Raw genomic sequence first — 21,841 nt, 5'->3', positions numbered from 1 at the left:
TGTATTGTGTTCATAACATGCAGCCTCTAACTTATGTTCTTCTTCTGTTTCCCTCCCATCTGTTTTATTCTTCCTCACATGTCTCATTCATCCATCTTTCAATCGAACCCTGTCTCCCCCTCCCCATCCTTCCTTCCCCTCTTTATCTCCTCTGCGTTTTCTGGCTGTCTTGCAGACAAGCATAGACTTCCTGTGGCAGGGTCTTGGTGTACCACCAGCAATAACGGTAGCATTCGTCGCACCTCCTCTTTGGACGCGCTCACAGCCCCTTACCTGTCTGGACACTGGCCCCGGGACATCATCCACGCCCCTTGTGCCCCTTGCATGAGGGACAAATCCACCCAGGTGAGCTGCCCCACTTGTACCCTTTATGTTATTACACTGTGTAATAACAAGTTGTGCATTACCCAACATCTCACGCATACACACCTCCCATCAATCAGCCATTCACTTCTACCCGAAAACTTTCCGCTCCAACCTTTCCGACACAAAATACCTACTTGCATAAACACGTGTTTTGCTAACCACCAGCATGAATCACCTGAGAAACACTTGCTTTGTGCAAAAGCAAACCCATGAAACCACCACAGACATGTCTATTGTATGCGCTCTGCACCCGTGAGACACAGTCGACCTGAGTCTCGTGTAGCTGGACGTTTTGAGTATCAGCATGCATGCAGCCTGGTTCACTTGCCCACTTCAGTTGCCTATGAAACACCGACCTAAATAGGAGACAATTTCAATAATCCATACTGCAGGTTTTTTTTTTTTTTTTTTAAAGGAATTAACTTTTATTCAGCAAGGATGCATTAAATTGATAAAAAGTGACAAATTAATTGATAATGATACAAAATATTTTTATTTAAAATATATGCTGTTCTTTTGAACTTTCTATTCATTAAATTCATTTTTTAACATTGATAAGAAATGTTTCTTGAGCAGCAAATCAGCATATTAGAATAAAGGTTTCTTTTAAAGGTACAATATGTAAGAAAAAAAATATCCAAAAATCACTTGCACTGTGTGATATATTTCCTGCAGTTGTGTACTTACAATATCCCAAAAGTTCCCAAAGATTTTTAATTTCAGAGAAATTCCTATTTTAAATAATGGCTCATCCCTGACTCCCTGTTCACTTGTCGCCTGTCAATCACTTGTCGCTTGCATGTGCTTTATTAGACAGGTGAGCAAATGTACATAAAATTAATCAATGTTATATAGTTCTTCAACATGATGAAATGTTAGAATATGTCTGTATGTTATCTAATGCTGATCTAGCTTCCTGCTAGTCTCATACAGCCAACAAACTAACACTGAATAACATTATAACTTTCAACACACTCTAATGCAGTTTAGCATGATAGTGTAACTTAGACCAAGTGAAACAGCGCTGCGTTACCTCACAAGTTGCATTCGTCTAATAAACTGACCTGTATGAGTAGTAATTCTGCACTTGCGTAGTTCGGTAGATTGAAATGTCCTTATTCCTTTATATCCACCGGGACTAGCGTGTGGCACTGATATCGGTCTCTCATTAGCAATCACGCCCTAATTCATACAACAGTCATGTTAAAAACATCAATGTGTTCACTCATCCATAAACATCATTAGATCCATCAGGTTGACGACAAGATCTATGTGGCGAGCAGGACGAGGTCGAGGGACGTGAGAGAGCGGCGTGAGACCGGTGGCGTGATTAATGATGAGCGACACCTGTGCGACGCACCGGTCTCGTATCTCTCACGGTGGAGCGGAAGCATAAAAGGACGAGCGACGACAGTGAAGATCGAGAGACCGGTGCGTCGCGCAGGTGTCGCTCATCATTAATCACGCCACCGGTCTCGCGCCGCTCTCTCACGTCCCTCGACCTCGTCCTGCTCGCCACAATCCATAATTCTGCTTAATGCTTATGATGCTTAAGAGACCTCTTTCTAAAACATTTAAAAATCTTACCAACCCCACACTTTTGAATGGTAGTGTTGGTATGTTCAAAGATTAGCTATTATTTCACAGATATAACCAGTGTGGGTCTGTAGTGCACTTACTGATTCCTAAAGAAATTGTTCAAAAATCAACGTTTTCTTATTTACGCACCCTCATGTTGTTCCAAACCTGTTTGATTTTCTTTCTTCTGAAACACAAAAAGAAGATTTTTTAAAAAAAAAAATCCTCTGTGTTTTTTGGTCCCTACAATGAAAGTCAGTAGGGGGCTGATGTTGTTGGTCAGTGTGGACTTTCAGTGTACGGACCAAAACATTCTTCTTTTATGTTCCACAGAATAAACAAGTCATGCAGGTTTGTAACAACATGAGGGTGAGTAAATGATGATAACAAAATTAGCATTTTGGTGTGAACTATTCCTTTAAGGCAAAGTATATTTAGCACAATCCTGGTCAAATAAACAAATATTACAATCAATCAGCCTGTATTAATCTTTATTCATAGTTTTCCAGTAGAATAATGCCATAATCGCACCAAACTAAAACAAACCGTCACTCTTCTACCTCTGGTGCGGTGAGTGCGTAGTACACACAGATGTGTTCTCACATGCACACTCTTGCCTGTGTTTGTGAGCAGCTATTAACATCCATTACTGTAGGATTTTAATGTTGTTTTTCCACAAGTCCAAACACAGGTGTTAATTTTGCTCTGCCTGAAAAACGTAACTCTACAAAATAAGAGCAGAGTAATGTGAAGTTATTATGGAGAAAAAAGATTGTCTGTAGAGAGAGAGAGAGAGCGAGAGAGAGAGAAAAGGAGGAAGCCTCTCCCTGGTTTGTTGAGAGATGAGAGGAAACTCTGGCATATTTCTGGTGAAGGCCTGAAGCTTGGGCTTGAAGCATTCTTTCCTGAAGCTGCCTGTTTTTCCAGCTTATTTTCCTCCCAGAAACACATCAGAGCCAGTCCATATCTGAGTATTAACAACATTTTTGCGCTACAGATGTTTTATTTAATTATTTGTTGCTGGCATTTCAACAAATAATTTATTGATTTGAGTTTTAATGTACATATATGTGTGGAGGTATATATTAAAAAGGAAGTGATGTCAGAGGCATGGTTTCATTTAGATCACTCAAACCCAGTCCCGGCATCCATAAGAAAAAGCATCAAAGATTTAACGCCCTGGTTCTCTGGAGTCTTATCTTACCCTCTCTCATCAAAGCCTGAGCTGTGTGTGTGTCTGTGTCTGTGTCTGTGTGTGCGAGTTTCCTCTGGAGATCCTAGACCTCCACCCAGCTCTTTTTGTCAGCAGTGTGCCTGTCTTACAATGAGTGCAAAAGGGAGCTTGGTGAGTTGGAGGCGAGTGTGGAATTTGGACGACATTTGCAGAGCTTGCCTTTTCTCCCTCGACCATCACGCCAACATAACCAGATCTTGGATCCATACTACAGTGTCAGTTGCCAGGGAGCTGAGCTCACACCTAGTGACCAAACAACAACACGGAATGAAGCCCTTTGCTGCTCTCCCTGCCTCCTGTGGGGAGCAGAGAAATATGCAGCCACACACACACATCATGAATGCGCTCTGTGTGAATCTGTATACACCAGCTGTAACAGATTTATAGCCGATACAGGATCAGTGGAGTGTGAGACTGCGTTTTGTACTTCTATGGACTGCACGGCACACGCGTTGAAGCTAGATCCAGCGCTGTAGGTTATGTTTCATGCTTTGTCATGCGCTCTGAGAAAGTCAAGGAGGGGAAATCGAGACAAGTTCTACGTGAGCCTTCTGCCACGCCGCATCATAATTACAATAATAAAGAAACCTGATCAGACACGCATGCTAAGCTGTGATCAGAAGCATTCCCAAGAAGCCAGACCTGAGAACTTCCTCATTTTGGATAAATGAGTGCTGAAATTACATCAGCTCACAGCCTCACACCCTTGGGGAAGAGGCCAAATCCTTGGAATGAAGTTTGTGAAACATTTTTATTGGCGATTGTTTTTTTACTGCATAAAAATATTTATCATGGTTATAGACTGGCCCGCCGCCGCCGGGTGTCTGATGGCGAAAAGTTACTAATTTTGAAGCTTACACCGAGAAATGTGAATCCACAGAGATGGATATAAATTGTCATACTAGTTTTAGTAGTGCTTGCCAGGGCAGGCATCAGCATTACTATTACTCTTGCTCATAGGTAGGGTAGGATTATGAACAAAACCTAAGGCACGTCATATGTGCTGTGGACAAGATTGATATCTCAAATAGTGTGACTTAGGGATAGGAATCATGAAGAACTCCCATATCCAGTTAGTGATTTATTTTTTAAATGATAAAGAAGAGGGGAAAAACAATAAAAAATGCAATTGCATTGATGAGATAATTTCAATTAATAGATTATATTGTAAATAAAAAAAAAATTATGACCTTTCAGTCTTTTACAGAGGTGTCAAATTCAATACAATATTTGACCTTAATTATATATTAAATATCAACACTAAACAAAAAAATAACGCGATTTATTTTTATAAAATTATACTGACCATTCATGGAAGTGAATGTTTATGTTACTATTATCTTTTCTACTTGTCTGTGTTTTTGCCCTCCCCTGTGCTGCTTTTTAATTATTTTTCTTTGGAAAAAGTCAGTAGATGTACGTATTTGAGCTGTCTCACTGTTTTTTCTTATTTCCACATTTTTAAAATGCCATGTCAATTAAAAAAGTTCTAAAGAAGTTCAGGTTCAGAAACCTATTCTTCTCCACTGTGCCTTACATTTTTAAACGCAAGAACATGGTCTGTGTAAACGGTTCCTAATTAAAGCAGGCCTATGCAGTTTCGGGAATTTCTTAGCTGTATTCTAACTTTTTGCTCGCAGGTTTCTCTATAGAGCTCCCCCTACAGCTTCGGAATAGATATTTGACAACACTGTCGAAAAACTTGTTGTCGACTCTCAGATACCAGAGGCTAGTAGATCAACGATATCAAAGCAGACGGGACATTCTTTACAACGTCTTCTTCATTTGGGTTTGAACCGCGTGAGGGAGCGCAATAATTACATACTTTTAGCAGATTTTGCCATAAAGCAATTCGTTACATCGCGAGACCTGATATCACGTGATACTTCCTGACGCGGCCTGACAGAAGTGCAAGTGTGTTTTTTCCACTCACAGGCGATAGGGGGGTGCGAGATGACAACCATTCAACCCGAAAAAAAGTAATATAACCATTCCAATGACTCTGAAGCTGTTCAGTTAAGGTAAAAAACCTGCATAGTTCACCTTTAATTACTGTAGATTGTTGGCCGAAATATCGCCAAGGCTGATATGTCGGCCGATATTTGGCTTTTTTTTTAATATCTACATCAGCGATCAGTTTTTCGGTTTGGCTGATGTGTCAGAAGTGAGACTTTTATTTTGACGGCCTATCTGACTTTTTTTTTTACTAAGCTGAGAACGGCAGTGCCTGAGCACACAGCGCTCCCATTCTTATTCTTCTTACTTTACGGTCTCTGTTTAACAGTTCTGATTGAATTGTTAAAGAAAGTATACGGAAAAGTATTATAGCGTTTGCTTTAATATTATTAGTAATAGAAAGGCAAACACGGTACTACTTTCTCATTTACCGTCAGCATTCAGCAAATAAGCATAATTTAAACAAATCTTTGAATATTTAATAAAATATATACTTCCTTTTGAAGGAGGGATCTGAGCCATTCATACAGTTCAGAATAACATGGAGAATTGTGGGTGGGCTCTTTTGACTAAACAACCAGCCAGAACACCCTAGAAAAATTCCAACTATTCCTTAGCAACAACCTATTTAGCGTCACGTCGACAAGTTTTGCATAGGACACTCACATTTCCTTCGGAAAACTTAATGTCATGTCTCCATGAGCATGCTTTAATTTGGACCACCTGATACTGGACTTTGTTTTGATATGTGTGGAATGCATGTACAATCCGAGAGCTATCCATTTATGAAGATAAATGTACACGCGTGAATTCATCCCCCCAGTGTGCAGAAAGATCACCATGTTCACCTACATTAAGCAATCGCAGTGATTTTCTTGACGCGAGAAACATTTTTAGGCTGGAAGATATGCAGTGGGATACATCTGTGCTGTTGCCAGGGGGATTTCCATTTGTAAGGTTTACAACACCATGTACCTGCGGAAGAAAAGCATTAACCTTTAACAAGTGCCCATGTTAACGTGCGCACACTCGGCCCACAAACCTCAGTGGCCCTGCCAGCTTTGTTACTTTTTAACAAGAAAGTTCTTTTCGCCATGATAATCCCCTTCCGCACTGACAGGCTAAAATCTGAACTATTTTCCAACACTGGTGTTCAATGTTCAGAAAGCCTGTGGTAAATTTGGCACTCTCTCAGTAACAGGCCTTGTGTTCCAGTCCAGCTGAAAGAGAGACAGGTGAATACCGAATAACAGCCTGTCCAAGGGGAATTCACCACTTGTATTCCCCTCTGTATGAGCGCTCATAGGGTTACAGAAAAGCTTAGCTGGCAGATTAACCAGACAGTGCTCAGCTCTCGAGTGAGGACCCGAAACTGCCTTCTATCAGGGTTTTAATGTACAGTGGCCCCAAAAAGTGTTTCGAGACTTGAGCAACATAAAAAAAAGGAAGAAAAAATATTTTTTGCATTTTTTAAAGAAGCCTCTAATGCTCACCAAGGCTGCATTTATGTGATCTAAATGCAGTAAAACAAATGTTTTGAAATATTACAAACTTAAAACAACTGTTTTCTTTTTTAATATATTTTATGTATTTTATTCATGTCATGGCAAAGCTGAATTTTCAGCATCAGCATCCAGTCTCCAATGTTAAAACAGTTGTGCTGCTTAATATTTTTGATAAAAATGTAGGATTCCTTGATGAAAAGAAAATCTGGAGAACAGCATTTATTTGAAATAGAAATCTTTGTAACAATATACATTTCTTTACTGGTATTTTTCCTTGGTGAATAATAGTCAATTGAAATTATTTATTAATTTAAAAAAACAAATCTTACCGACCCTAAAATTTGAAACTGTAGTGTTAGTGTACAAAGTCAGTTCTCCTGACGCCACACATGTGTCTATAGGAGAGTATCCACAGGAGTGATCATCACATTAACTATTAACATAATCCACTAATGTTTGACAACAGAAGGCCCTATTTTAACGATCTAAGCGCATGGTCTAAAGCAAGTGCACTTAGGGCATGTCCGAATCCACTTTTGCTAGTTTAACAACAAGAAAAATGTGTGGTGTGCCCAACGTATGGTCTAAAAGGGTTGTGCCTATTTTCTTAATGAGTAATGGGTGTGTTTTGGGCGTAACGTGCAAATAAACCAATCAGAGTCTCATCTCCAGTTCCCTTTAAAAGCCAGTTGCACTCGCGGCATTGTGGATTGCTATTTACATGACGGAATTTGCAAGCGGAAAAACTGAACGCGTCTCCAGGGTGCATACGGATCTGCTCGTGCACGACTCGCGAGGTTAAAGTGTGTGAGCAGACCATCTACGGGACAAGCCGGATTCCACCGTATCTTTATGTACGCAATATTAATCTTTTACATTGTAATCCTTTTATATATATATATATATATATATATATATATATATATATATATATATATATATATATATATATATATATATATTGTGTGCTGCTGGGCATCCCTGTGTGTGTAATAAGCAGAGTGTACGCAGGTCGTGGACCCGCCAATAGGCGCACATTTTTTAACGCGCTCTTTAAATAACAAAAAATATATATTTCAGTTGCCTCAAAATATCAACACGCCAACAGTGCGCCTGAACACACCTCGTTTTCAGACCAGCAGCCCATGGGCGCAAATGCATCTGCTGTTTAAACAACATGGCGCTGGACATGATATGAACTGCGTCGGGCTGAAGCTAGCAAAAAACACTTGCGTCGCGCCTTGCGCTGCATTTAGGGTGACCACCATCAAACAAACCAAATGTGTGACGATTATTAAGTTTGTGTGGGACAATGTGGGACATGTTACCAACACTAAAAAATAACCTGAAACTGTTATATAATGTCTATCTAACTTAATAAAAACATTTGTATTCTGCCTTTCAGCTGATTAAAATACTTTGTTCTTTAGTCCCTTCCAGAAAACACCATTACATTACAAATAACATGTCTTTATTTTACATTTCATTTAAGTTCAACATCACTGAGCCCAAAGGCAGCAGGCATCATGCAGATAACTATTTTTGAAACAGTTCTGACCAAGTCCAACTAAAATCCAACAAAATAAATAAAGATCAAATAAAATAAAATAAAACATAAAATTAGTTAATTGACAGTCTTATAAATTAAGAATCTATTAAACCAAAAACTTTTATATTTTTAGAAAGGATGTGAATTAGAACAACCAATAAGTTCTAACTCTGTTAAATTCACATTTTAATTTACCGAATTATCCATTTGTTTTCTGACAGGGAACACATGGAACGAATCACCACTCCACATTTTGATTGACAGCCGACACAACCTACCAGTGACCATGTTTACTCCTTTCATTTCAACCATTGGATAGGATTTTAAAAACGGCTGTTGTATTTGCACTTCTGACGAAGCGCTGTTAAATATAGGTGAAAAACTACGCCACAAAAAGAATAAATAAAATGCTTTCTTAAAAAGGCAAAAGATCGCATGCACGTTTTCTTAATATGATCATTAAAAACCAACAGGCTGATGGAAATGCGGGACATTTTCTCAATATGTGACGTGCGGGACAAGGGGTGAAAATGCTGTGCGGTACAACGCAAAGCGGGACGGGTGGTCACCCTAGCTGCATTGCGCCGGATTGTATGATAGGGCCCTAAGTGTTACAACTTTTTGTCTTACTGTGTCTTTCTTTCTAAATGTTTCTTGTCTGTCCAAAAGTGTCCAAATACTTTTTTAGTGCTCTCATTGTGGGCCACATATAACAACTGGCACTTATGTTTGGTCCTCAGACTACAGATGTGGGCGGGAAATGCAAATTCTGATATTTACATACCGGAATTGGGTTTTTCCCATCTCTCTCTTTTTTCTTTTTCTTTTTCTCATGACGTCTGTCACAGGAGAGTTGATCTGCTGTAAAGGTTGTTTGTGTTTTTTTCACTTTGGGTCCTTTTCCAACATTGTTTTGCATATTTTTTGCACTTTTTTTTCTTTCATGGTCTACTAAACTCCAGTGACTTTGCTCATGAGTTTCCACTGGCTGACTGGGGTTACATCACACACCCAGGGCCTTTACTCATGACCTGTGCTTCAAAGCGAGTCCAAACACAGCGCCCCTCTGTTTATAAAGAGCCTTTTGTTTCTGTGTTAATCTACTCTGAGCGCGGGCCCTACTGTAACTTCAACCCTCTCTCACACACACACACACACACACACTGTTCCCAAATGCAGCCTGGTCTAGAAAACCACACTCATGCTTCACTTACAAAAATGTAACTTAGTCACTTTATTTCTGTCAAAATACCTTGTTACTTCAGTCTGTAGTATTTCAAAGAATGTTATGACTATTACAGAACTTTTTTTTTTTCTTAGTGTAACTATGGTATTTTGACCAGAATACAATATTTTGGTTTTTGACCAATATTAGAGATTTTTTTATTTATAAGTGTCAATTGATAATTTGTTTCATTTTTCATGATCCATCTGTATATTTAGATTACTTTAGCTATAATCTAAATCTCACTTAAAGCAAGTCTTTGAAATGCAAAAAAATTAAATACTGTTAAATGTAATCTTTAACTAAATGAAAATCTATTTTTCATATTGTACATTGTAATGGCATGATGCCTAAATTGGCTTAAAATGATTGAGTTTAAAATGAATGTTTTACATTTTTAGTGATTTTTATTTTTTTATTTAATTTAATTTTATAAGACATAAAAGTATAGAATTTCGACGGTCAGCCATTTATCATAACATAAATAATTATCAGTTTATTGGCCAGAATTTTTAATGTGAGTGCTTATCATGGTTTTGTAAGAGTTGTACACTGTAAAAATATGATCATTAAGTTATGACAACATATGTTTTTACATTGTTTTAACTCCTCAAAATAAGTTAAGCCATTTTCAACTTGTTTTACAAGTTATACAAGATTCAACTAATTTTGAAGTCCCTTTAATATCATTTAAGTTAAAATGACTTAAACATCCAAGTTGATTGTACTTAAAATTTTAATGCTGCAAAAAAATTTTTTATTTTAGTGCATGAGTGAGGGGTTGTACTGATATAATCTCCGGGTGAGGTTTGTAGAAAAGACGGGTCAAACCACAAACCACTTTGCTTGCCAAATCCGTGGCACAAACTTTTAAATTAGCCTGACAAACTGCTTGTGTATCTGTAAACGCGTGTGAAAGCGAGTATTACACACACTGTGTATGTCCTGGCAGGCCTGAGCAGACAGATGCTCCCCCCCTCCTCAGCAGAGAATCCCCCTGTGCAGCGTCCACAGCTGCTGAACAGAGCCGTGTTTGTGTGTCGCCAGCCTGCTCCGCTGGAAATCTTAAACTGCTGGGAAGGAGGAAGTGATCCTGGCAGTTGGCTGCAGCTCTGAGAGCGAGTTAGGAGCTGGGTAGCCCAGTCCTGCACTCAACACAACAGAATCAGTCATGGAGCCGGATTGCTGTAGAGCAGCACAGCTGAAAGACGACACACACACACACACACACACACACACACGCAGCAGCCTTCAGAAAGAGATGGACTGTTTGTTGTCTATCTCAAAGCAATCGACTTAGCTGTCAGGTTGAGCCATCACAGGCCCGACACTCACAGTCGTAAAATACTCTGGGACTGCAAGAGTGGGTGTAAACCAGTGTTTTAGTTAGATGCCTCACATTTGTTAGGTAATAAGCATATATGAGAGGTGTGTACATCTGCTTTTCCACCGTCGGGCAGAATGGCCCGTTGTATTTCCACTTGAGCTTGGTTCGGCACGATTACAAACCGCTCTCGGCCTGGAACCGTGCTGGTAGAATGCGTTTGATGCTGCTACTCAGGATTGGTCACTTGTCTGTTGTTTGGCTACCATTTTCTCTGTAGCTGACCAAGCGCACTCTGATCATCCTCCATAACGCTGTTGCTATTTGCATCTCTACCCATCCGTAAACTCTTGCGTTACCAATGCAACGACTGACGCATTTGTATTGCATTCTAAAGAGCTCTGTTTTCAGCCCCACAGCGGAAAATGAAACCACATCCATTCCGGCTGGGCCGGATCGGCATGGAATGGAACGGTTAAGCTACAAAAACGGTTTGGCCGATGGTGGAAAACTGCTTGTCTATGACCCTGTTTATACTTGGTGATAACATCTATTTTGACTGATCACAAATGAAGAGTAAATGTAGGTGAAAACAGGGTCTGATATATATATATGATCACCTGAGGCCGATGTTCGTACCAAGTGTAAATGAGCCCATGTGATGCCGAGAAAAACGGAACGGCACATCATTACAGAAGACTTGGTCACCATTCACTTTAACACTCATAGGATAAGAGGAAGCCTGCAGAGAGAATGAAAGAGAGAAGGAGGTAAAAAGCAGAAGTGTATAAAGGGAGTATGAAGTGATGAAGAGGGGGGGAAAGATGAAGAAAAGAGGGATCAGAATTTGATGAGTGTGACAAAACCAGCAGAACAATAGCTAGAGAAGCAGAAAAGAGCGATGGAACAAAGAAGCACATGCACGGATTAATTAAACAAAGAAAGAAAGGAATTTCGAGGAATAAATGTTGGTGAGTGGTAGGAGAGGTACGCCCGGGCACAGGAGCCACTCCTGCGGCTCAACTCGGGGAGGTTCACAGGGCATGAAGTTAATTAAGAAGAGAAACTTTATCTTACTGGCTTGTTCAGCCATGTTGCACTTTCTCTCGTTTTTGGCTCTGTTCTCTTTCTATGGATTTAAATACTTCAGAATTTTTACTTGTCTGACACATTTCCATGGTCACAATTTATATTTAAAGTCAGAATTAAATCAAATTGTTCGGTTTTCTTTCTTGCTACATATTCCTGGTTTTATTGTGCTATATTAACTTTCTCCATCTCTGAAATGACGTCACCAAGGCAGCAAATATGTTAATCAACAGGTGCCAGGAGTGTTTCAGGAGGGAAGTTGTCCTCTCTGATCGACTCCAAACCCTGGTATGTAATGTCCAATTTTCATGATCCATATGAATAAAATTAAATCCCGCTCTACTCTTTTTCATCATTGAATATCCAGTTTCTCTTTGAAATGCGTTACATTAAAAGGGTTGTGAATGTCGTTTTTCTGTAAAAACGAGTGTTTCTCATTCTGATGCATTTCTGATATGAGTGAAACTAAATATTTAACTGTATATGTAATGTAAGACAGGATTTAATTGTATGTCAGAATTTCAATGGATTGGGAAAATTGCAATGTAATCTTGTTGGTTCAGAGGCAAAACTATTTATTTTGGTTAAAGCAAACATTTAGCTCTTGCATTTGTGAATCATGCAGAAAGACCAGGAATATTTATGTAAGGAATAATTAACTTCGGGCTGTTGAATTATTAGAAAAATAACGCACACCCGAAGTGGAGTGGCTGTTACACCTCAGGTGTGCATTATTTTTCTAATAATTCAACAGCTCGAAATTAATTGTTCCGCTTATACTATGGTTACCACACCTCAAAACACTGTTCAGATTATGTATTTAGAGACATTTGTCAGGTTTTTGTCCTTAAAGGTTGTGTAGGTAAGAATTGTCTAAAGAACTTTTTTTCAAATTGGCTTAAACTGTCTTTATATACCAATACATAATTAAAATGTAAGTACTTTGAAAAAGTATAAAAATTGAGTGACAATCGCTGATTGGCTTGCGTGACTGTCACTCTCCGTCGCCATGACTACCGCAGCTATTACTGGCTCTGCCGACGTGCGCGCACTCGCGCACCCGTTTTTAGGTGGGACTGAATGGAATTAATGAGCTGTGTTTATTGAAGATTAAATACACTATAGTCACTCAGTTTTTTATACTCTCTATTTCAGAGTACTTGCATTTTAATTATGTATTGGTATATAAAGACAGTTTAAACTAATTTAAATAAAAGTTTTTTTTAGACAATTCTGACCTACCCTACCTTTAATGCAGGCTATATCTTCAATCGTCCTGTATTTTGGTTTTTCGACGCTGGCCAAAACAACTTCGGCAGAGACCCATCCAGTCTCTGCCGATGTCTTTTCTGAGCGAGTCCAGCCATCTGGTTGCGGGGCGCCCGAGCGGTCTTTTAATGTCGAGTGGCAGTCATTCGGTCACGGCCCGCGTCCATTGGCTGTCCGAACTCCTGGCCGCGTGTCCGGCCCAGCGCTTCTTTTACCTGTTCAGCCTGGTTGACGGCATCCTTGACCTTGCTCGTCTTCCTCAGTAGCTCATTGCTAATGTGGTCTGTCCTCTTGACGCCGAGCATCCGCCGCTCAAGGGCGCGTTTGGTCACTGCCAGCTTCTGCCTGCCGGCCGCGGTCAGCGACCTGGTCTCGGCCCCGTAGAGCATGGCCGGTAGGATGGTGCTGTTGAACAGGTGGGCGCGCAGAGGGGTGTCGGCCGTGTTGGTGACCACCTCGGCTATATATATGAGTCTGTCTCTCTCAACAGTATTCAACAGCAGCGTCTAATAGCGAAACTAAGTTTGTCGGCTCCAAGAACAGTGCCGTTATTACCTTGCTAGTGAGAAATTCATGTAGCTTTTAAGTTGCTAAACTATATTACTGATTAAATAGTCAGAGCAGCGCTGACAACACGCTGTGAGTGTGTCTTGTCAAAAACCCAATAGGCTTTTGGATCGTCACTAAAAACAAGCTCTCACACCACGGTCCCACGAGTTCAACGTCACCATCTCTAAGCTTCCGACAACTCATTCAGTTTTTATCTAAAAACATTTCCCAGACCGTTAAGCATAACAAGGCTGTAAAAGTGGACTGAGTTTACCTGTTCAGCGTGATGACATGTATTGTTCCCGACAGCCTCTGTAGTCCCATTTAGCCACTTGTTAGCAACCGCCTTTTTCAGGACATGTAGCAGACATGTAACCCTTTTAAAAAAAATCACGATTGGGGTAATACTGACGTATTGTATGTCGTAGAATAAAAGGTGAAAGTTTCTTGACCTTTTGTTCACCACCTTATTTCAGCCATTTAACCAAAATACCATTTAAAAAAAAACATTGACTTTTAGTGCTAAATCGGCTAAAATGCTACCTCACTTCCTCGTTTTGGCCTACAAACAAAGTGATGTCATACCTGCACCACTTTATTGTTCACTATATTTATTTGTTTGGTCAGTGTCATTGTGGGTTTTAGTTCTTTTGTTGTTGTGGTCTGTATAAGGACCTTTGAAATAACTGAAATAATTTGGTGAAGTGAAATGGAACTGTAATGCGGTCAAGCCTGCCTGGAACTACTTTAGGCATGCGTTTCCCTGGAAATAAGAACCTTAGAACTTTCGTAAACCAATCAGATTCAAGCATTCAACGGGGTAGAATTATCTAGAGTATAATAAGAAAGTAATTTTGTTGTAATGCTATTTTGAAGCATGTCAGAGCAAAGGTTCAGCTTTTGATCATAGAGTCTTGAATGCATGTTCACTTGTGTGTAATGTCCGCTAACGTTAAGTATTTGTTTGAAGGGAGTGTGAATTGGGACACACGTCTAGGGATGTGTCTAGAGACAGAGCCTCAGGCTGTACAGAGACAGAGGAGAGTCGTCGACTGGTTTCCCCACACGTTTGTCACCATTTGTGTCCAAGGCCATAGGAAAGTGAGTCAACGTTTGTGCGTCCCTGATGAATGGGCCTGCTAATTAATGGTGTATGTGGATGTTTTTGTGAAAACATATCTGTTAATCATGGGTGATTAATCAAAAAACAGGACAATGGTTTTGAGAAAAGCGAAGTTTATTTTAATATCATGATGATGAAAAAGAGCATGTTCCCGTGTTGTTTTTGATTGGTTGTCTTTTGACAGCTAATGTGCCAGGCTGTTACCCATGCCACAGGCTTTATTATTTCTGTACTGGATTGTACAGTTTTGGCTTACACCTTTGAGTGACAGAGAGGCTAAGGCAAAGAAATTAGTTTTCCATACCTCCTCAAGATAAGATCACTCTTCATCTGTGGCAGATATCTAAATAAGGCCATAGCTGTCCAGTAATAAATCTCCTACAACGTTCTGAGTGAAAGTTTGTGAACTTGCTAGTACAGGCATGTTGTGTGTATTGGGGGTAGAATGATCTAGAGTTGTTTATGGTGAAAACCCACAGGCTGAGTCTCTGGTGTTGTGCCGTTAACAGCAGTGGGAGGCTGTGCTTACCCAGATACAAAGACAAGCCCTGATCAAGAGGTTCCCAAACAAAGCTTTGTGTGAGTGTGTGTTATGATTAGGGATGTCATAATACCATGAATCTAGTAGTCCGTACCAATACCACCAAAAGTACATGATACTCAATACCAAAGTCGATACCATGGTTAAAAAAACAATAGTACTTAAACATTAACTTTAATGGGGGGTGGGGTAATTTGATGGGGTGGAGGGTGTTATACATATTTTTAGAAATAAATTACAATTATCTCATCAAAATGTTTGCTCACTCAATGTGTTTGTGTTTTTATGAGGTAATTTGTTGCAATAATCAGTAATAAGTTAAAAGTGGGGTTTTAGAATGATAATAACCTGGGGACAAGCGCAGTGTGAAAAGCCCCACACACTGAGGTAATGTGTGTGTATGTGTGATTGTGAGCCAATAAGTGGTTTGAAGGCGTAAGTAAGGCCATGATGTGTACATACTCACAGCTGAGCGATTCTCATAACTATCTAGGTTGACGTGGTGTACGGATTATACTGTAAGAGCTGTAGGTGACTAAAGTCTTTCCCAGGTGTGTGTTAGCGACTTTAAACTACCAGAAACTACTTTCTCTCACAGAATGCTGTGTTTTGGCGAGGTATGTCACATGTTTGAGGAATGTTGTTCATGTTTACTGCTCCTATTCGGGTATCAGGTTTGTCAGAGCTGATGTTCTCTTGTTTGGGGTCCTTTTTTTCAGCTCTCTGAGAGGAGATTGGCATTAATGCGTGTACTACACTGTAAAAAGTGATCAATTGATTTGAAAAAAATTGAGGAAACCCGGTCATGCTTAATCAAAAAAAGTAATTTGAAGCCGGAATTATCAAGTTCACATAACTTATTTTTTTTATTAAACATTACGTTTATTTACTTCCATTTTTTTAGCAAACCCGTTGCCTTAAAATGATTAAGTGAACTGAGCACTTTTTACTTGCATACTAACTATTTTAGTATGTAGTATACAAGTTCATAGTACAGTACACATTTTCTCTATCCATGGAATACCCAAGTTATTGACTACAATTGCCAAAATGAGCTGAATAAAAACGGACACACTGCAAATAGTTTCCCTTTCCACAGTGCAATTTGAACAACTTAACCTTCCTATCATGATTGTCAATTTTGCTTTCTTGACTCATTATTTGATCAGATTGCCAAATTGGATTAAGTTAAAATTGGACTCAAAATAATGTATTTGTTTTATTTCCAAGATGATAACTGGATGCCACTTGCCAGTGGTGGACGAAGTACACATACCATGTACTTGAGTTAAAGTAAAGATACTCAAGGTAAAATATTACTCAAGTAAAAGTAGAAGTGCTGCCTTTAAACATTCACTTGAGTAAAAGTACAAAAGTATTTGCCTTCAAATGTACTTAAGTACCCAAGTACTATGATTTTGTTATGGCTATAATGTCCTATTATAATTTTTGTCACAAGACTCTTGCTTAACTCAGTCTACGTGAAGACTCTAATGTCACTTTTGACATTAATTAGTCATATATATATATATATATATATATATATATATATATATATATATATTTCCTTTATATAATTTCCTTTAATGTCATTAATAAAATGACATTAATTAGTCATTTTTTATATATATATATATATATATATATATATATATATATATATATATATATATATATATATATATATATAAATAATGACTAATTAATGTCCATTAAAGGAAATTATATAAAGGAATTTTTTATATAAATATTTTATATTTTTATATAAACCTGCACAACGCCATCAAACACACACACACACACACATATATATATTCTACGTTATGGAAGCAGCCAATTTCCCTCCAAAATTAAACACAAAAACTTATTAATGCAGTGTTTCTGCTACTCCCCAGAAAAAAAAATGCTATTATATGCAAGTAATTTAAGTGTCAACGTAAAACGCAATGTACATTATGCGTCAATATTGACGCTGCAACAATATTATGCTGCAATAATAGCTGCTGCTCTTTGCCCCGCTTAAAATCATTGGCAACGCGATTTGTTTGGAACTATTGAGAGCTACACGAATCATGTCACTGCGCGGCGGCGAGATCACTGTGTCGCAACCGTATGGACGCAATCTGGTTCGCGCTTAGTAGATACCGGCAAGTTCAAATCAAAGCGCGTGCTGTATTGTCATTGTTGGCTCGTTTGACCAGTTAAGGTTTTATCCACTATATAAAAAGGAACGACTGATTTTGAAAATGTAGTAGAGTAAAAAGTAAGATATTTAAATTTTAAATGTAGTGGAGTTAAAGTAAAAGTCTTCCCAAATTTAAATACTTCAGTAAAGTACAGATACGCAAAAAAACGACTTAAGTACAGTAACGAATTACATTTACTTCGTTACTGTCCACCACTGCCACTTGCTGAATTAATGTAGACCGCAATCTAGCATACTACTGTTTGAAACATGTATAGTTGCGTAATATGTCCAGTTTCAAATGCTATTTAATAAAAAAGTGTATATTAGTAGTATACATAGTTCCGGCAAGTGATGCTTCAATGACCACATCAGTATTAATCAATATTAGCTTTTTATCTTCAGTATTGGTCTGATTGTAAGGATGATATATCAGAGAATAAAATGTCTCATTACCTCTGAAGCATGCTGTTTAAACATATAGCAATATAGATGTATATTATATTGACCTTCATATTAGATATCAGCTAATTAAATAAAATAATTATAGGTATATGCATTCTTAGCTTAAGCAAATTAAGTTTTTATTTGTGTATCCAGTCCTGAAGACACTGCCAGTCTCTGCTCTGGCTGGAGTGTTTGCGGTTATCTTTGTAGAGCGCTGTTGAGCGACAGAGACTTCACAAAGGAAGCTCAGAACCAGAAGCCCTATGCCCTGTGTGCTTCTCCATGCTCTCTTTGGCAACACCAGCTGCATTTTTAGGAAGGAAGTTCGCAAATAAGTTACACCTACCAAGTATTCTATAAAGATGAGCATTAAGCGGTTTGTTTGCAGGATGTTAAGTTTGAATTCAAATTCACCATCCCCCGGCTTCTTGCCTTTTCATGTATGTGTGCGTGGGTGGGAGTGATCTGTCCTGTCAGGAGTTTTTTTTGGGGACTTTGTTTTTGAATGAATTTAAAGGGCAGGCTGGACAGCTCATTGATGTGGTCATAAAACATCCATTTTTCTTTCTAACAGTAAAGCAGCTCTTTGTGATGGGATACAGGGCCCAACATAAACTTGCCACACCTGCCAATGGGGATAGAAATAAACGTGTGTGTGTGTGTGTGTGTGATATATATATATATATATATATATATATATATATATATATATATATATATATATATATATACACACACACCCCTATATATACATCTATTATGTATGTGTGTATCTCGATTGTAGGGCAGTTATTTATAAGAACTTTTTCATAACATATACAAGATGAGCCTGTTGTTGAAACATCATGATTCATTCGTATTTTGCTTAATGAGACAAAAAAACCTCCTTCTGATGAAACTTTTGATGATACATTTTCCATTGACGTAAGAGTAAATCAAGTTGATTTGAATCACTCGCCCAATTCCATTTAAGCCAGGTAATGTTGCAGTTCCTAATAAAGTTACTAGCTCAAAGGCGGGTAACCCCAGTTTTGGATCTTGGTGTGTGTTTATTTTGGAAACGAGTCAAACGACCGCCTCAGCATACTCACGAGTCAAGAAACAATACGATGCTGTGATGATCAGAACGTATTGTTGTTTGGTGTCTGATGGTCTCATGTGTGTCTCCCACAGACCCCCAGTGCCTGGGCCGATGAATGCGGAGAGAAGAAGAGGAGCTGTCACAAGCGCTCAGCCTCCTGCGGCAGCACTGACCAGCTAAAAGAGGTCAGGACGCGTTTAGGGCCTGATCTCCTCTCCTCCCCCGTGCTTTGTTCCATTCAGCAGGAGCAGGGCCGGGGCTGGACCCCCTCGTTGTCTTTCTCTCCCCCAGTGTGAGATTGTGGATGAGGAGACGGGGCAGCAACAGGGTGTTGGGGAGGGGAAGATTGAGGCTGTGTCATTATCATATTATTGGCAGTCTCTAGTGAACCAGAAGCAGCCCGGTGTCACCTCGCATTACACCCTCCCTTCCTCCTGTTTGTGTGTGCACCCTTCCTTCCCCTGTCACATCCTCCAGTGGCTTCATACACTGTTCTCTCTATTCAGCTGATCTTCTTCCTCTCCTCCACCACTTCAAGAGTCTCCTCCCTTTGTATTTCTCTGCTGTGCCCCTTGAGCGTCAGGGTTTCACAGGTGTCTGTACATGCATTATCTTCCTGTCACTCTTTATCTCAACTGCCATCTCTCGCTGCTCAATCGACTCTAAACTCTAGTGTGTGTACTACTTCATAGTTAATCATTTCCTACACAGTCAGCAGGTCATATGTGGCCCTGGATCACAAAACCAGTCACAAGTGGCACGGGTATACTTCTGGCAATAGCCAACAATACATTGTATGGGTCAAAATGATCGATTTTTCCTTTATGCCAAAAATCATAAGGATATTAAGTAAAGATCATGTTCCATGAAGATATTTTGTAAATTTCCAATCGTAAATATATAAAACATTTACTTTTGTGAGTGAATGCAGCACAATCGCGAACATAAATGGACAACTTTAAAGGCGATTCTCGCAATGTTTCGATTTTTTTTGCACCCTCAGATTCCAGATTTTCAAATAGTTGTATCTCGGCCAAATATTTCCTATGCTAGCAAGCCATACATCAATGGAAAGCTTATTCATTCCGCTTACAGGTAATGTATAAATCTCAATTTCAAAAAATTTACCCATGGTCCAGGGTCACATATGCACTCACACACACTGTAGGCAAATCTGATGGAAACCTACTGAGCTGCCTACATACATTAATTATTTGAATGCGGTATCATTGTGGTTTGCATGAGTATTACGGTTTGCTACCTATGCAGACCATTTCAAATCAGTCAAATGTGAGGTTCAGTTTCAGTTCGGATACTCCCCTAGAAATGATCTGCCTCAGTAGGCAGTGAAGGACCTCTCTCTTAGTTTTTGAACAGAGCTGTTTTCTCTGGTACAAGCATCACATCATGTACCTTCACAAACAAGCATCAAACAACACAAACCCCTCTGCACCACAGTCACACACAGATAAAGCCCACATACACACATTAAGACCTGGTCAGAATTGCCTCTGTGGGAATTAGTGTTGTCACATCCTGGCTGCTTCAGGTGAGATTATGCTAACATTAAGGGTGTTGCTCATAGCCTGTATTTACTGACTAAACTCGACATCTGATCCCACCTGTACATTTATTCCCCGTCTCTTCTCTAGGCTGGGGTAAAAAGAGAGGGAGTGGGAGGGTGTATTGCTTTTCTGTCTAACAGACGGATGTTTATAAAGGAAAGAGTACTAATGTAATCGATCATAAGTGTTTTTGTAAGCATGTGTTTGGGGTGGAGAGAGTTGGTGTGTTTATTTGTGTACATGCTTGGAAGAATGCAGTGCAATGAGACCATCAACAAACCCATCTGACCCTGGGCTTTGACTCGCCCATTACTAGAGTTTAATAAGACCGTCATTATAGCACAATAAACTCAGGACCAAGCATGCTGACCCCTGAAGGGGTTTATTTTGCAATAATGACCAACTGTCATGTAGTTTTAATTTTTTTTATTCTATGGTGTTTTATGTTGTCTTTATCTAAGCAACAGTGCTCTGAAAGTTCACTTGAAGTGAGAAATAATGTCTCTCCCTCTCTTTCTTTCTCTCTCTCTCTGTGTGTTTCAGATTGTGAAGCTGAGACAGCAGCTCCAGCGCAGTAAACACAGCAGCCGTCACCATCGCGATAAGGACCGCAAATCTCCCTTCAATGGCAACCATGCTGCTTTCATCCAATCACAGGTTAGCTATTTCTCACCTGCTCTGAACCCAGAAGTCCTGGTGGAGAAGGTTACCTGGGGTAGTGTGTGTTGATAGTTACCAACAGGAACACTTTTTTTGTTTTTTTTTGCTCTCATAGATCACGTTTTTAGCAATGCCCCCTCCCCCCATCATAAGCTGATGGTCTATCAGTATTTTTGCCAAATAATTATTTATGTGTACACTACACCACCAATCAAAAGTTTGGGTTCGCCAAGTTCGTCTCTTATGTGCACCAAGGCTGAATTTATTTGATTACAAAAATACAGTAAAAACTTAAATAAAATAAAAACTATTTTTACAACTATTACAATTTAAAATATTTGTTTTATTTTCAAAATGTAATTTACTCCTGTGATGTCAAAGCGGAATTTTCAGCATCAATATTCCAGAGTTCCGTGTCACATGGTCCGTCAGAAATCACATTAATGATGAGAGAGAGAGTGTCAGTTTGTTAACATAAGCGTAGCACAGTGCAGCGAGTGCACTTAATGCCTTATAAGCAGAAGAAGAAACTGAACACAAACGTTGTGTATAATCAATGCAGTTGTAGTTGAGAACTAGAAGTCATAGTTATTCT

At 39.2% G+C, this 21,841-nt stretch overlaps 1 protein-coding gene across 2 annotated transcripts in view; it reads left to right on the top strand.

The window, feature by feature from the left end:
- Positions 1-21,841, top strand: part of fam117bb (family with sequence similarity 117 member Bb) — a 44,331-nt gene that overhangs the window by 9,926 nt on the left and 12,564 nt on the right. Inside the window, exons 2-4 of one of the 2 annotated variants that reach the window (XM_079618304.1) lie at positions 176-345; positions 19,114-19,206; positions 21,130-21,243. In XM_079618304.1, coding sequence (XP_079474430.1) covers positions 176-345; positions 19,114-19,206; positions 21,130-21,243 — 377 coding nt within the window. The remainder of the gene's footprint in view (positions 1-175; positions 346-19,113; positions 19,207-21,129; positions 21,244-21,841) is intronic. The other variant, XM_079618305.1, reaches the window with a different exon arrangement.

Source organism: Phoxinus phoxinus (genome assembly GCF_949152265.1).
Source record: "Phoxinus phoxinus genome assembly, chromosome: 7".
NCBI classification, from domain to species: domain Eukaryota; kingdom Metazoa; phylum Chordata; class Actinopteri; order Cypriniformes; family Leuciscidae; genus Phoxinus; species Phoxinus phoxinus.
The sequence above is the reverse complement of the archived record's forward strand: the minus strand, read 5'-3'. Positions and strand labels throughout refer to the sequence as shown.